This window comes from Falco cherrug, chromosome 7, assembly GCF_023634085.1.
Source record: "Falco cherrug isolate bFalChe1 chromosome 7, bFalChe1.pri, whole genome shotgun sequence".
Classification (NCBI taxonomy): domain Eukaryota; kingdom Metazoa; phylum Chordata; class Aves; order Falconiformes; family Falconidae; genus Falco; species Falco cherrug.
The window spans coordinates 4,733,095-4,746,350 of NC_073703.1; the positions used below are offsets into that span (position 1 = coordinate 4,733,095).

General features: G+C 40.1%; 1 protein-coding gene across 4 annotated transcripts in view; it reads right to left on the reverse strand.

Annotated features, from left to right (window-relative positions):
* Nucleotides 1-13,256, reverse strand: part of PIAS1 (protein inhibitor of activated STAT 1) — a 67,054-nt gene that overhangs the window by 14,246 nt on the left and 39,552 nt on the right. For all 4 annotated transcript variants that reach the window (XM_055715626.1, XM_055715624.1, XM_055715627.1 and 1 more), the window contains exons 3-8: nucleotides 8,944-9,028; nucleotides 8,260-8,307; nucleotides 6,677-6,767; nucleotides 5,868-6,002; nucleotides 2,573-2,678; nucleotides 1,023-1,096 (exon numbers count right to left, since the gene is read on the reverse strand). In XM_055715626.1, the coding sequence (XP_055571601.1) occupies nucleotides 1,023-1,096; nucleotides 2,573-2,678; nucleotides 5,868-6,002; nucleotides 6,677-6,767; nucleotides 8,260-8,307; nucleotides 8,944-9,028 (539 nt within the window). The remainder of the gene's footprint in view (nucleotides 1-1,022; nucleotides 1,097-2,572; nucleotides 2,679-5,867; nucleotides 6,003-6,676; nucleotides 6,768-8,259; nucleotides 8,308-8,943; nucleotides 9,029-13,256) is intronic.

Below are 13,256 nucleotides of genomic sequence, written 5' to 3' on the forward strand. Positions count from 1 at the left end.
CATAAAAATACCACTTTTAAGGGTTTACAGTAACCTAATACACATGTAACAAGTAACCACGATGTCAACTGTGCTTTTTACAAAGCAAAGCTTATATACCTGAAAGCTTATTTTCACATTGGTAGAGTTTAAGAACATATTAAATAACTTGAGAAATAAGCTTCAATTTTGCAAGCATAAAGGCCTTTAGAATTCAGAACTGAAAATTTTGTGTCAAGCTTGAGCAGATTGAACCAAATCAGGAAACAGATGTATCCTTAATCTTGAAAAGAGGTTAAAAAGTTATACTGCAATAAAGATACTGTGTCAATCAACACAGAGAGCAACTATTCTGAAGGCACATGTATACCTGAAACAAGAGCATTAAATCCCAAAGATTAAATAAAGTGCACATAATATTAATATTGTGCAGCGTAGCAATGATAACATAAACCCAGCTATAAACTACCACTTATCTCTGCATCTACTTGGTTAAAAAGAATTAGCAGGTCAAGATACAGTAAGTACTGCCACTTCCACATTCGTTGGACCTGTATTCTCCCACTTCCAATTTAAAACAAATTTTCTTTGAACCACCTCTAGGACACTGCTTCATTTTTAATCTAAGATTATTAAATACTCAGAGTGTACACATGCATACAATCAACTTCAGTTAAAAGACGCTCAATTCTCTGACTGCAGACAATGACTGAAGAGCTAGTTTTAACAGGCACATTCAACTATCTTACCACTGAAATGGCTTTTATCAAGGACCCAAACTGCACACTCAGATGATCTAGTGACAGATTTAAATGCGTGCTTACATATAATTTTGAATAGTGTTTTCCAGTTAATGGAATACTCATTTTCTCAGGGGTATATCACATGCTTAAGCATGGTGACAGGTAACTTCAGCACTGGATCTGATCCCCACGAAGTTAACACACAGGTAAACACAAGCTAACCTCTACCAAATACGTGTCCCAGAACAGCCACATTTTGATCAGAATCAGTTTTGAATGAATAAAAAAACCCGAACTTACTGGACAAAGAAGAGAAACTCTTAAGCTTGTTGTTGCTATTTCACTGTCTGGATCAGCAGTCAGTTTCTCTTTAACTGTTATTTGAAAGAAGAAAAAGTTTATTTTACAGTTGATTTAAAACACAAACTGGATAATAGAGAAATAAAACAAGTCTGAAACCACGTGCTAAACTTTCAGTTTGCTGTATGTACTGGAAGCAAGCAGCAGTGACTATTGTTTCAGACTCACACAGTAAACAGGTAACGTAAGCAGTCTTTACTCTCTAGAAAGATCATAAACAACAAGATTTAAGAAAAGTGAAAAGCAGAAAAGCTCACCTTAAAGCAAGATCCCTAGAAAATGTATTTATACAGAGATGTCTCTTTTCACATACATGCAACTTTGTACTTGACAGTTATTAAAATCTACCAACAAGATGAGCCACGTTGACTTGACTGTTAACTTCAAGCACATTAAAAAATGTCACTAACTCACATGGACAAGCATCACTGTAAACCTCTGAAATACTCATAAAGGAATCCTCTGACTTAAAATTGAAAAGGAAATTGAGAAATAGGACATCAGAAGTATCCTGACAAAATTTGAGTTTTAAATAACTGCAGTGAAATATTAGCACTACAGAAGTATTTCATCTCTAATCATCCTCTATTTTTCCCTACAAGGACTGTTTTATAAACAGTCGTTGGTTAAATGAACAAGTCAGTTGCATGTTCTTCCTGCTCTATGAACTGGACCTACACCCTCATTCTCACCTTGTATACACAGAGCAGCAGCCACCTGGAAACTCTATCGATTTTTGTGCATTTCAGTGATCACACTGCATTAACACAAGCTAATGCCCAGCACTATATACCACTGGCTTTGTAGCATTTACTGGGGGTTTAATTTCTTCCCTTTTGGAGAAGGTCTATGCTGTGTACAACGCGCATGATCTGAGCATTAAAGAGTATGACCAACAGCTGTCAGGTGTTGGTATTTTCACCCTCTCCCTGAAACAGAAACATACAGCGGGTTTTGATTGCATTTATATTGCACTTATACCAACGTGTATTTGTCCGAGGAAACAATAAAGCAGCAAACCTTAAATTTGGAAGGGGATCAGGAGGAGCACTGTGCTAGACACTTTCTCCAGGAGCTCACTCCACAAAACTGTGCCAAAGGAACAAAAACTGTGTTGATGGACACTTTCCTCCAGCATCAAGGTTCAGTAATGAGCATTTAGTTCAGCTTGCCTGAGGTACTGAATTACCAGTTAACTATATAGATACAGTTGTTCTATTCTGAAGAAACAAAGCCAGTAAGGCTGAACTGAAAGCGATTCTCTTGCATTTTTCCCTTCACAGTGTCAACAGGGTTCCTGGACTGGCTCCTAGTACAAACAAAGGCCTCTGAGTCTTTGAATTGGAACTGAATACAAAGAACACCACTATCAGATTCTCAAAACCCAGAGAACTGTAGGAAGTCCAAACCTCAGTTAGTACACTCCTATTTCAAATCTCCTTTTACAAAAGCTATTTCTCCTTTTTAAACAAGTTGTACATCAGACATACTTAGTGCTCTAGAATGATCAGGGTTCCGTATTCCTTTTGCTCGCAACCTCTGCAGTAACACCGTAGAGGACAGCTGCTTTACAAGATAGACTGCCATGGAATAGTTCTAGAAAACAGAACAAAAGATCAAAGTGAAAACTGTTTTAATCAAAAGACAGCTTGTATTTTACACAATGCTTATGCAATTTATTATATGATTACAGGGCACTGTGTTTCTAAAGCAGTTACAAGACTTCAGATGGCAAAGTTTTCATACTAGAGAAAACCCATCATGCTCCAGAAAGTTCACAGGGCTGGAGTTTTAGAGATGCAACAAAAGTGACTTCATGCTTCACTGAGATTAGATTTAGCTGCAGACCAAACTACTGAAACAGCATTTAGGACACTTCTGGAAGTTTTACATCTAACTCGGGACATGCAGTCTGCAGTCCATTTAAGAAGGGTAATTTTACATCAACAATGTTAAGTACTGCAGTTGTGTTAATACATTTACGGGAAGCTGTCAGGCCAGGTATTATCAAAGGTTTTTTTGGTTTTGTTTTCTTGGGGTTTTTTTGGATAAAAGCTTATTTTGTTTTCAAAATAGGAAAATCAGCCTTGATGCCTCTTGAAAAGCAACACAGAAAAAGATTTATCACCCGCAATATTTCCTACTCAGTCTAGAAGCACTATTCAACTTTCTTTTTCTTATCTTCCTGTGCTTACTGTCTACGAAATGCTAACTTCACTGTCAGAGCTTAACAGAATTAAGGGAGTTAAACAGTTCCAGAGTACAGGGGGGCCAAGATATACCCTAGTGAATCTAGCCCGAGCAGGCAAGAAGTCACCACTCCCAACTGCATGGAAGAGGTTAAGGTCATTTCCCCCCCACAAGTCTCAACAGAACAGACCATGCAAATGTGCCTTATCGTTGTCAGCGAAAAGCCGTGGATGCTCACTTCTGCCACTACAGAAAATAATTTGGCATACAAGCAGGTCAGATGCAGACCGAATATCAACTCTGCCAGCTCCCCTGTAAGCAGGGTAAACCTCCCCTGAAGGGAAGAGCAGGAGTGGCAGAGTGCTCTTCCTGGCATCACTAACTGATTTCAAACCACAATCTGAGACGTCTGAGCTCTCATTTTTATTGTAAGCTACTAACAACAGCGGGTAAAAACTGTCTTTTAAAAAAATGTGGTATTATGCTATGCATTCATCAGCAACACCCCTCTCTTTCCCCACACCCCCAAAATGGAAAGGACAAAAATTGTGTTCTCAACATTAGGGTACATCAATTACTTTTTCATATAAGCAGTATCTGCTAACCCTGTAACTGCACTCATATACTTTAAATTGAAAAATGAAAGTCTTCCCCCAGCAACTGCCACGTATGCTTCCACTAACAAAACAAAAAAATCCAAACAATTGTGACATCTACCATCCTTTATTTAGGACACCACCAGAATCCGAAGACAAGATTTCAATAATATATCTTACCATAAAATTACACAAATTGAAATAGCATCAGAAACACCACATTTTAAATATTTTATTCTTACAATGAATGCTTCTCACATCGTTAAAAACCACTACTGCTCTAACTTGTTTGTTTAATGCCTCAATTAGTATAGAAGTTAGAAAAATGCTAATTAACATTGTGAAATTATTTACCGACAGCTTGAATCTACAAAGCTAGGAACTTGCCCAAGGCTTCTTGTACAGAAGGCTCTTGAAACAGATTGTATAAAAATCACAATTATGACTTCAGGAAAGGTAGAGTACACCAGTTGAGACATGCAACTGACTCTTAAGGGAAGAGGAGGAGGGGAATTCAAATTCTGCACTATGCAGGCACATCCAAATATAAAATAATTCTTCACATTTAACTATCAAGGTCTCAAACAGTCACTTGAGGAAGCATTACATTTCATCGGTTGGGAAGTTCTGATTGGCATCTAATTCTCATGAAACACACTAAGAATTTGCCACTCTCTTCAGTTTTGTACTGTAAGCTAGAAGTCAACCAATATGGGGTTTATAAATGACATATCTATGAAACCTGAGAAACTAGCCAGGTCACAAAAGACTAGCTAGTTCACAAGAGCCTAGCTTAGAGTCCACACAGTTTAGTAACATCTCTTTTCCCTAAATCCTCATTAATAGCCTCAAGCAAAAGTGCAGCGCACTATTCAGAGCAATAACCAAGATTCATCAGCTTGTGTGCAGGCACTTCTACAATGTAGACCACGTCAGGTTTATTTTTAAACGCTTATTTCTGATACCTGCAGTTCTCATTAGATAAAAGAAGGTTGTTTTTAAAAAAAAAAAAAAGGAAGGGAAAAAAATCATTCAGCCATCATTTACTCCATAATCTGAATGGAGACTGTTTTACGCTCCACAAGAAATCCACCATGAAATACCATCGTGATGTTTTATAACTGGCTATTGTGCATGATTGGGCTGTAAGCATTTTTCCACACTGGTTCAGGAATCCTGGGCTTTGTGCACTGACAAATTCTTCACCTCAGGACAGTTCTCGGGACTTCTGAAAACAGGATGGCTACAATGGCAAAGCCACTGTTTTTCAAGTGCCTCTTGACTCTGTAATGCATATCTTGCAGGATTTTTGCCGTCAGTGAAAGCAGTGCACTAATTAATGGACTCAATTATTGAAGTAACTTTTTGCTGCATGTTCCAGATTTAATTAGACCAGTGGAACATCAGCAATTTTTTAATACCAATTGTAACATTCCCCACCCCCCCAGCCACAAAAAAGTTACAAAACCATTATTTTTTAAATATTAAGTATAAGGACACCAGTTGTGAGAAAAGAAATGTAGAAAAGGCAAATTAAATCTCCTGGGCCATGCTAAGTTGCTATGCTTTGTGTGCACATTTACAGTTATAAAAGACCACTCTGTACTGAGTGCCACATGCTAGTTACAAGTTGAAGACAAGATAAGGTTTCTCAAGCCCCTAAAATCAGGAAATTTGAAGTCAGGAGGTAAGACAAACAAAGTTTTATAGGATGTCCTGATCTTACTAACTGGGCCTTCAGTGAGTCACCATGACAGGGTGCGTGTCTGTGTGTGAAAAGGGAGAGATCACACCAAAAAAGTTGAGGGCAAGTGATCTAAGAGAGCATGTTGTATCTGCCTAGCATAAAGTAACACAATCAAAAAGAAGGAACAGCCTACTACTAACCCATGAAGTATTTTCTGCACAATTACACTTGCTTATCTTTCAAATCTTTCAAACAGATGCCAGAGCAGAAACTAGTAAGCTTTAGACAGCATTATCTACCAAAGGTACTTACTCTTCCAATTTCTGCAGTCCATGAAACGACGATTGTGTTTGGTACCGTCGTCGATAATCTGACGAGTGAGGTAATGTTGATTGGTCGGCTAGGTCGCTTTGGTTCAACACCATTTTTGGTTGGTGGAAGATAGCCCTAGAAATCAAAGTATTTTTCTCCTCAGCAAAAAATAATAATAATAATTAAAAAATACTGCTTTTGCTTTCTTCCCCTCTCACCACAACCCTGCCCCAATAAAGTCTGTGTCTTGCCTGAACCAGGCTCCCTCTTCAGTTTGAACAGAGAGAGAGAAAGAGAGATCAGACAATAAAGTATCACACGTTTTACTTAGAGAGCCTCACGGTTTCCAAATTCTAACCCTGCCCACAAAACATTAAAAGACACATTTGCCACCTCTCCTTTCTCAGTACTGCTATTCAACCTGCCTGGCTAACATCGCCCACTGTAATCCTGTGTGCTGCCCCAGTACCGCAAGTTGACGTTTTTCTCTTTACTCCTGTTGCTCAGTGATGGTCTATTCCCTGCACAGATGACCTCCAAAACACAGTCCAATTTCAGCCAGACTCACTGGATGTTTGTCAAACATAAAAATTTACTGCCGCATTTTTTGAAAATTAATATTCTGGATCTACTGGTCAGTCTCCTGAGAAACAATTTCCTTAGCTATCTTTTCCATTCATCTATCCATCTTCATTCAAATGCTCCAAAATGTGAAGACAAAGCTTAGGATAAATTCTCAGGCTAATTTCTGACAGACAGTTCTTAATAATGCTATCCAAATATGTATATCAAAGTAACATCTTACTTACTGGAAGGCTGCATGGTTTCCCATTTACTTTCACACAGAGATTGGGTGGGAAGTGATCTTCTTGTGGACAACTGGTTTCTGATAAACAAAACCTAAAAGCAAAAAGCTTCCATCATCTTTCACTTCTAAAGTCATTTAAAGATCATCTCTTCCTAGGAGGATTTTTTTTCCTACTGAGTTATGAAAACATGACAAAATTGCTAAACACAGTCCTCAAATTGGCTGTACAGATCATTAAGCAGGAAAGCCCTCCCAGATGACAGGTTTGGATCAAGATGGCTGTACGTTCTTCCTCAGATTTCTTAATTCCTCAGACTGACTCTGACTCATTCAGATATACACGTGCCTGTTACAAAAGACGGATCATCCAAATTTCTTTCCTACCATTTCTCCAGCCTGACCTCTTGGTACAAGACCAAGGTTTCACAAAGGAAAAAATACAGTCTTTGTCCTTCCTCCAACTTCAGTAAACTAGACAGCTGTTCAGCCACAGCATCAAACGCTATCCTCACACCTATGTCCAGCCTCTTTCTTCATTGCAGTTTTATTTATTTACTTAAGTTCAGACAGGCTTATTTGCTGCTGGAACCAAAATAAGACACACCCTTCCTTCTCCTATGAAGTGTGTGTAGGCCAAGATCGCGGACAATAGGCATTCAAAGGACCAAAAAGAGCCTCTCGACTCCACTGGATCTCTTCCAGGGGACCTGCCTGGACACACAGATATACCATCACATCAGGGTAAGCTGTTCAATGCAGATGTGCTTAACGGGCTGCTGCTCTCAAAAAGAGGAGCTACCTTCTGTCCCCGTTTTCCCTTATGCCCTCCTCGTCCCTTTGTCCATCTGACCCCACACAAAGCCAACTCGACTTGCTGATCAGCAGAAGGGGGATAACAAGCAAGACCTAAAAGCAGTTGTTTTCTGTCTGGTGAGTGAACAGCTCACTATGCAGACGTGATCAGGGGGGTGAAACGCAAGACAGCCATTTCTGACAGGAGCAAGCTCTGAAGTCAGCTCTGCTCACCGCCGCCTGCAGAAATCCAGGGATACATAGGCTTTGATGAACTTAGGATACATTCATCGTAACCTCTAAAATAACCAACAGGTTAAGACCCAGTCTGGTGATTCCCAAAGTCTTGCCTCCCATTGCCTAAAGAAAAGCCGATATGGGTTGCCATGCCCAGGAAATACTGTGTTTGACATCCCTGCTAGGAAAAACAACCTTCCCTGCACGCAGATTTTGAAGGCCCCGCAACCTGGGATCTGACAGACGTGGAGTTAAAGGAAGGCGCATACACACAATCTAAAACAACTAATTGAAGAAAATCAGCTGGCTATAGCTAAGTACATGCAGTATTCTGACATGCCAGATATCAGGCTACCGGCAACTTCAGTAAAGCTGCATATAACAAGGACAAGCAGTTAAGTCTGCCCTTTTCAAAGCAGTCAACAGCAAACTTTTCTCAAGAAAACAACAGGATGAGATTCTTCTCCATAAAGGAAAGCCTGGCCTGCTCGGTAGCATGTATCCAATGCATTTTAAGAAACAACAGCATCAAGAACAGGTGATACAAATACATACCTTAGCTGGACCTGTACTGTGAAGTCACATTTGGTCCCAGAAATATCCCTAGAAACAACAGAACACAAGTGAAAACATACTGTTCACAGAACAGATTCATCAATATTTTCTCAAGTTTGCTGTAAGTTCAATGTATGTCTGCCACACTTTCTGGTACATATAGTGTATGCCCCACCTTCCTTCTTCCAGTCAGTCAAACCACCACTCTCTCAAGGCACTCTAAATGTTACACTTCTTATTTTTCAAGGTAAATAAATCAATGCCATTCTCATCTGATCTTTACCTTTATTTATTCCCCCCCCCATACCATAAAGAAAATTCTGATGGGTCACTATGAAGTACCATCCTTACAATGAATAAACACAGAACTTGACAAAGGATCTAACTAATGGCAAGACAGCGGTGCAGGAAGGAGAGTTACGCATTAGTACGGTACCGAGTACAAGAGAAACCTGCCCAATACTCACTGGACAGTGGTGGTATTTAATTCTCTTTTCCTCACCCTTTTGCTCTTCATCAGCTTACAAACAAAGGAGAAAAGAATTCCCCAGAAGAGTACCCTCTGAGACAAAACACACACACCTGTGTTTTTTAAGATCACATTTCAAAATGAAAGCTACGGTAAGCTAGTTCCTTTTTTTTAATTTATTTTTATTTAAACACTGTATTACTGATCGAACTCACATTGAACTGCTGATTTGCTGCACTTGTTGTGGCGTCAGTGCAAATGCAAAGCAGGTTTCTCGAAATCGCTGACTATTATCTGATGCTAGAAGAAAACAAGAGATCATCACTTTAAAAACAGCAAATAGAGAATAATTAACAGAACAATCTCCTTTCATTAAAGTGTATATATATATACACACATTTTTATAGCAAGCCCAATAGTACAACACACATCTGTTTCTGTAAACAATTTTAGAGCCAACAAGAAAGTTGCCATTTAAACCCTCCTGTAAATAAAAATACAATAAACAAACTTTATATGCTTATAATGTATACATTAAAAAAAGTGATACAGATAACAGCAAAGCTGGCACAAATCAGCTTAAGACTTTCTATCAGTCATGGTAACTTAACACTAAATGTTCTTTGACTTTAAATTAAAAAAAATAATCTCCAATCATCTTCAAGTGATTTATCAGTCACTTTTTTATTTCCTTTGTAACATACAAGATCACGGATTAGCCTGTGGAAGTATACAGAGCAACTGAGAAGTACAACACATATAACTTCTCACATTTCAGTAAGATATTTCATGGAGTTAAATGCACCAAATATGTAACGTGCAAACAACTCATCAGATATGTTAAGTACGAAATCTGGTTTGGAAGTCCTTCAGCTCTGTGCCATAGTGCTCCATAACAAAACAAACACGACTTAAAATTAACGCACCTGCTGAAAAACAAAGTAATGTTAAGCATCTCCAAAACAGTGCTTATATCTAAAACACATCCCTTGACTAGGGCTACAGGCACCACTGCAGTACAGAACCACACAAAATGGCATTTAAAATATTAAAAAAAAAAAAAAAAAAAAAAGAGAGAGAAGCATCTCCTCAGAGAGCTGTTCAATATGCTCATCAACACATGTATCGAAGTGAAAGATGCAAGAAGCTTTCCATTCAATTTCATTGTTCTAAATAATTTTATAAGGTTATGAATAACTATATTGTGTATTAAACACTCTATAAATTTACCATTTTTTGTTTTACTATAATATACTTCCTGACTCATCCTTGAGTGACAGATGAGTGAATACTTCAGGGTGATACTCAGATATTTTGTTAAAAACAGCATGTGGTAGGTTGGAACCAACAAAAGAATAGACAGTGACTTAGTATAAATATTAACAGCAGCAATCTCACAAAATTACATTTATAACTTTCTTGTATGACAACGCTACAGGATCTGTACATTTTATTACATTATATGAAACAACCACATGCAGTTCTTTATCAGTTACTCTAAAGCCAGATGGGCAAGAACAGGTAAAATATACCAAAAAGCAACTTTTGTGAAAATACCAGCAATAGTAAAACTTTTTAAAAGCACTGTTATATAAATAAGTTTTTCTATTTCTATATGCGTATGTATGTTTGGGGTTTTTTCCCCCCCCAATGACAAGTTCTACTGTAATGTCCAAAAGCACCATCTGGGGTAAGGTGCAGCATGTAGCCTCAAGTTATTGTTTAGTTAGATGCTTGTGCCTACAGTATCCACCCACTATTTTTATTTTAATACATTTTCAATTATATTTCTTCAAATGAGAAACACGTAGGGCTTCAGATGACAGCCAGTCATATTATCACAATGGAAGAATGTGCAAGAAATATAAACACAACGTATGCAATTAACAACGGAAATCTGTTATAATATTTGGTCTTCAATATAATTCTATATTTTTAGTTATAAATGGAAAGATCAGAATTGTATATTGTAATCAGCAAAAGATGACTTAGCAAAGTTAATGCACTGCAGACCAGAGGACTGAATGAATTCCAGTTATTATTTCATATTTTTACATGTTAAATATGGCCTTAATCTGTTGGTTTTATTTTCCTGCCATGCATTATTTGCTTTACCCTAGAAATTGTCAGCTTTGGCTTTATTAGAAAAGTTCTGGAAGGTCTTTGCAAACTTTTGTTATGAACTCCGGCACCTTTAACTGAACTGCTGAACATTTAGCTAATGCTACTTTCATTTAAAACTTAATTACCCAAAGAAGTTAAAGAGCAATTACCGAAAGAAGAAGCCTAAACCAAATTTTTCCAAGCAATCTTTTTCCCTTTCAACAGCTCATCTTCTTGTTTGGGTTTTGCAGAATCCCCAATTTAAAGAATCAAGCAGGTAAAATGGGCAACAAACAGAAGGAGCTGGAAGTCACTGCACAGCAGGAAAACTGTGCCATAGCTGCCATCACAGACCCCAGTGGGATGATCGCACAACTGGAGTGCTGCCATCGATGGCTATAAACTCTTGAGGGGGGACAGGCAAGGAAGGAGAGGCAGTGGTAGCCCTGTCTGCTTGGGAGTGGTTTGGCTGTCTAGAGCTTGACGATGGTGATCATCAGGTTGGGTGTTTAAGGGTAAGTATCAGGAGGAAGGCCAGCAAGGTAGGCATTGTGGTGGGAGTGTTACAGACCACCCAAACAGTCAAAATATTCTATAAGCAGCTAGGAGAAGTCTCACAATCGCTAGCCCTTGGTCTCCTGGGGGACTTGAACTTACCAGATGTCTGCTAGAAATACAATCCAGCAGAGAGGAAACAGTGCAGGACGTTCCTGGAGGGTGTGGAAAAGCCCTTCCTGACACAGCTGGTGAGGGACCCAGCGAGGGAAGGCACCCTGCAGGACCTGTTGCTTGCAAACACAGATGGACTTGTGGGTGATGAGATGGCTGGAGGCTGTCTTGGGCACAGCAACTGTGAAATGGTAGAGTTTTCAACTCCCAGAGAAGTAAGGATAGTCAGCAAAACTGTTCCCTTGGACTCCTGGAGGGCAGGTTTTGGCCTGTTTAGCAGCCTGGCTGGCAGAGTCCCTTAGTAAGCAGTACTGGAGGGCCAAGGGGTCCAGGAAGGCTGGATATTCTTCAAGAAGGAAACCTTAAAGGCGCAGGAGCAGGCCATCCCCATGTGCTGAAAGGCAAGCAGGAGGGGAAGACAACTGGCCTGGCTGAACAGAGAGCTTTGGCTGGAACTCAGGGGGAAAAAAGGAGAGTTTATAACCTTTGGAAGAAGGGCCAGGGCACTCAGGAGGACTACAAGGATGTGGAGAGGTTATGCTGGGAGAAAATTAGAAGGGCCAAAGCCCAACTAGAACTTAATCTGGCTACTGCTGTAAAAGACAATAAAAAATGTTTCTATAAATACATCAGCAACAAAAGGAGGGCTAAAGAGAATCTCCATCCTTTAGTGGATGCAGGGGGAAACCATGCTAAAGGAGGAGGAAAAGGCTGAGGTACTTAATGCCACCTTTGCTTCAGTCTTCAACAGTAAGCCCAGTTGTTCTCCGAGTACCCAGCCCCCTGAGCTGGGAGACAGGGAGCAGAATGAAGCCCATATAATCCGATGGGCAATGGTCAGCGACCTACTACATCACTTAGACACACTCAAGTCTATGGTGCTGGATGGGAGCCACCAGAAGTGCTCACTGCGCCACTTTTCATCATTTATCACTCATTCTGGCTAACTGTGGGGGGGTCCTCAGTTGACTGGTGGTTAGCAAATGTGATACTCGTCTACAAGAAGGGCTGGGAAGAGGATCCAAGGAACTACAGGCCTGTCAGCCTGACCTTGGTGCCAGGGAAGGTTATGAAGCAGATCATCTTGAGTGATGTGACACAGCATGTACAGGATAACCAGGCGATCAGGCCCAGTCAGCGTAAATTTATGAAACACAGGTCCTGCTTTACTAACCTGACCTCCTTCTGTGACAAGGTGACCCACTTAGTGGATGAGGATGTTGTCTACCTAGACTTGAGCAATGCCTTTGACACCATTTCCCAGAGCATTCTCCTGGTGAACCTGGCTGCTCATGGCTTGGATGGGTGCACTGTTTGCTGGGTAAACTGGCTGGATGGCTGAGCCCAAAGAGTGGTGAATGGAGTTAAATCTAGCTGGCAGCTAATCACAAGTGGTGTTCCCCAGTGCTCAGTGTTGGGGTCAGGTTTGTTTACTATCTTTATTAATAATCTGGGCATGGGGATTGAGTGCACCCCCAGGAAGTTTGCAGACAACACCAAGCTGGGTGGTAGTGTTGATCTACTTGAAGGCAAGAAGGCTCTGCAGAGGGATCTGGACAGGCTGGATAGATGGGCCAAGGCCAACTGTATGAGGTTCAACAAGGCTCAGTGGCGGGTCCTGCACTGGGGTCATAACAACCCCACACAATATTACAGGCTTGGGGAAGAGCAGCTGGAAAATTGCCCGGCAGAAGAGGACCTGGGGGTGTTGGTCAGCCGCCAGCTGAACATGAGCCAGTAGTATGCCCAGGGGTCC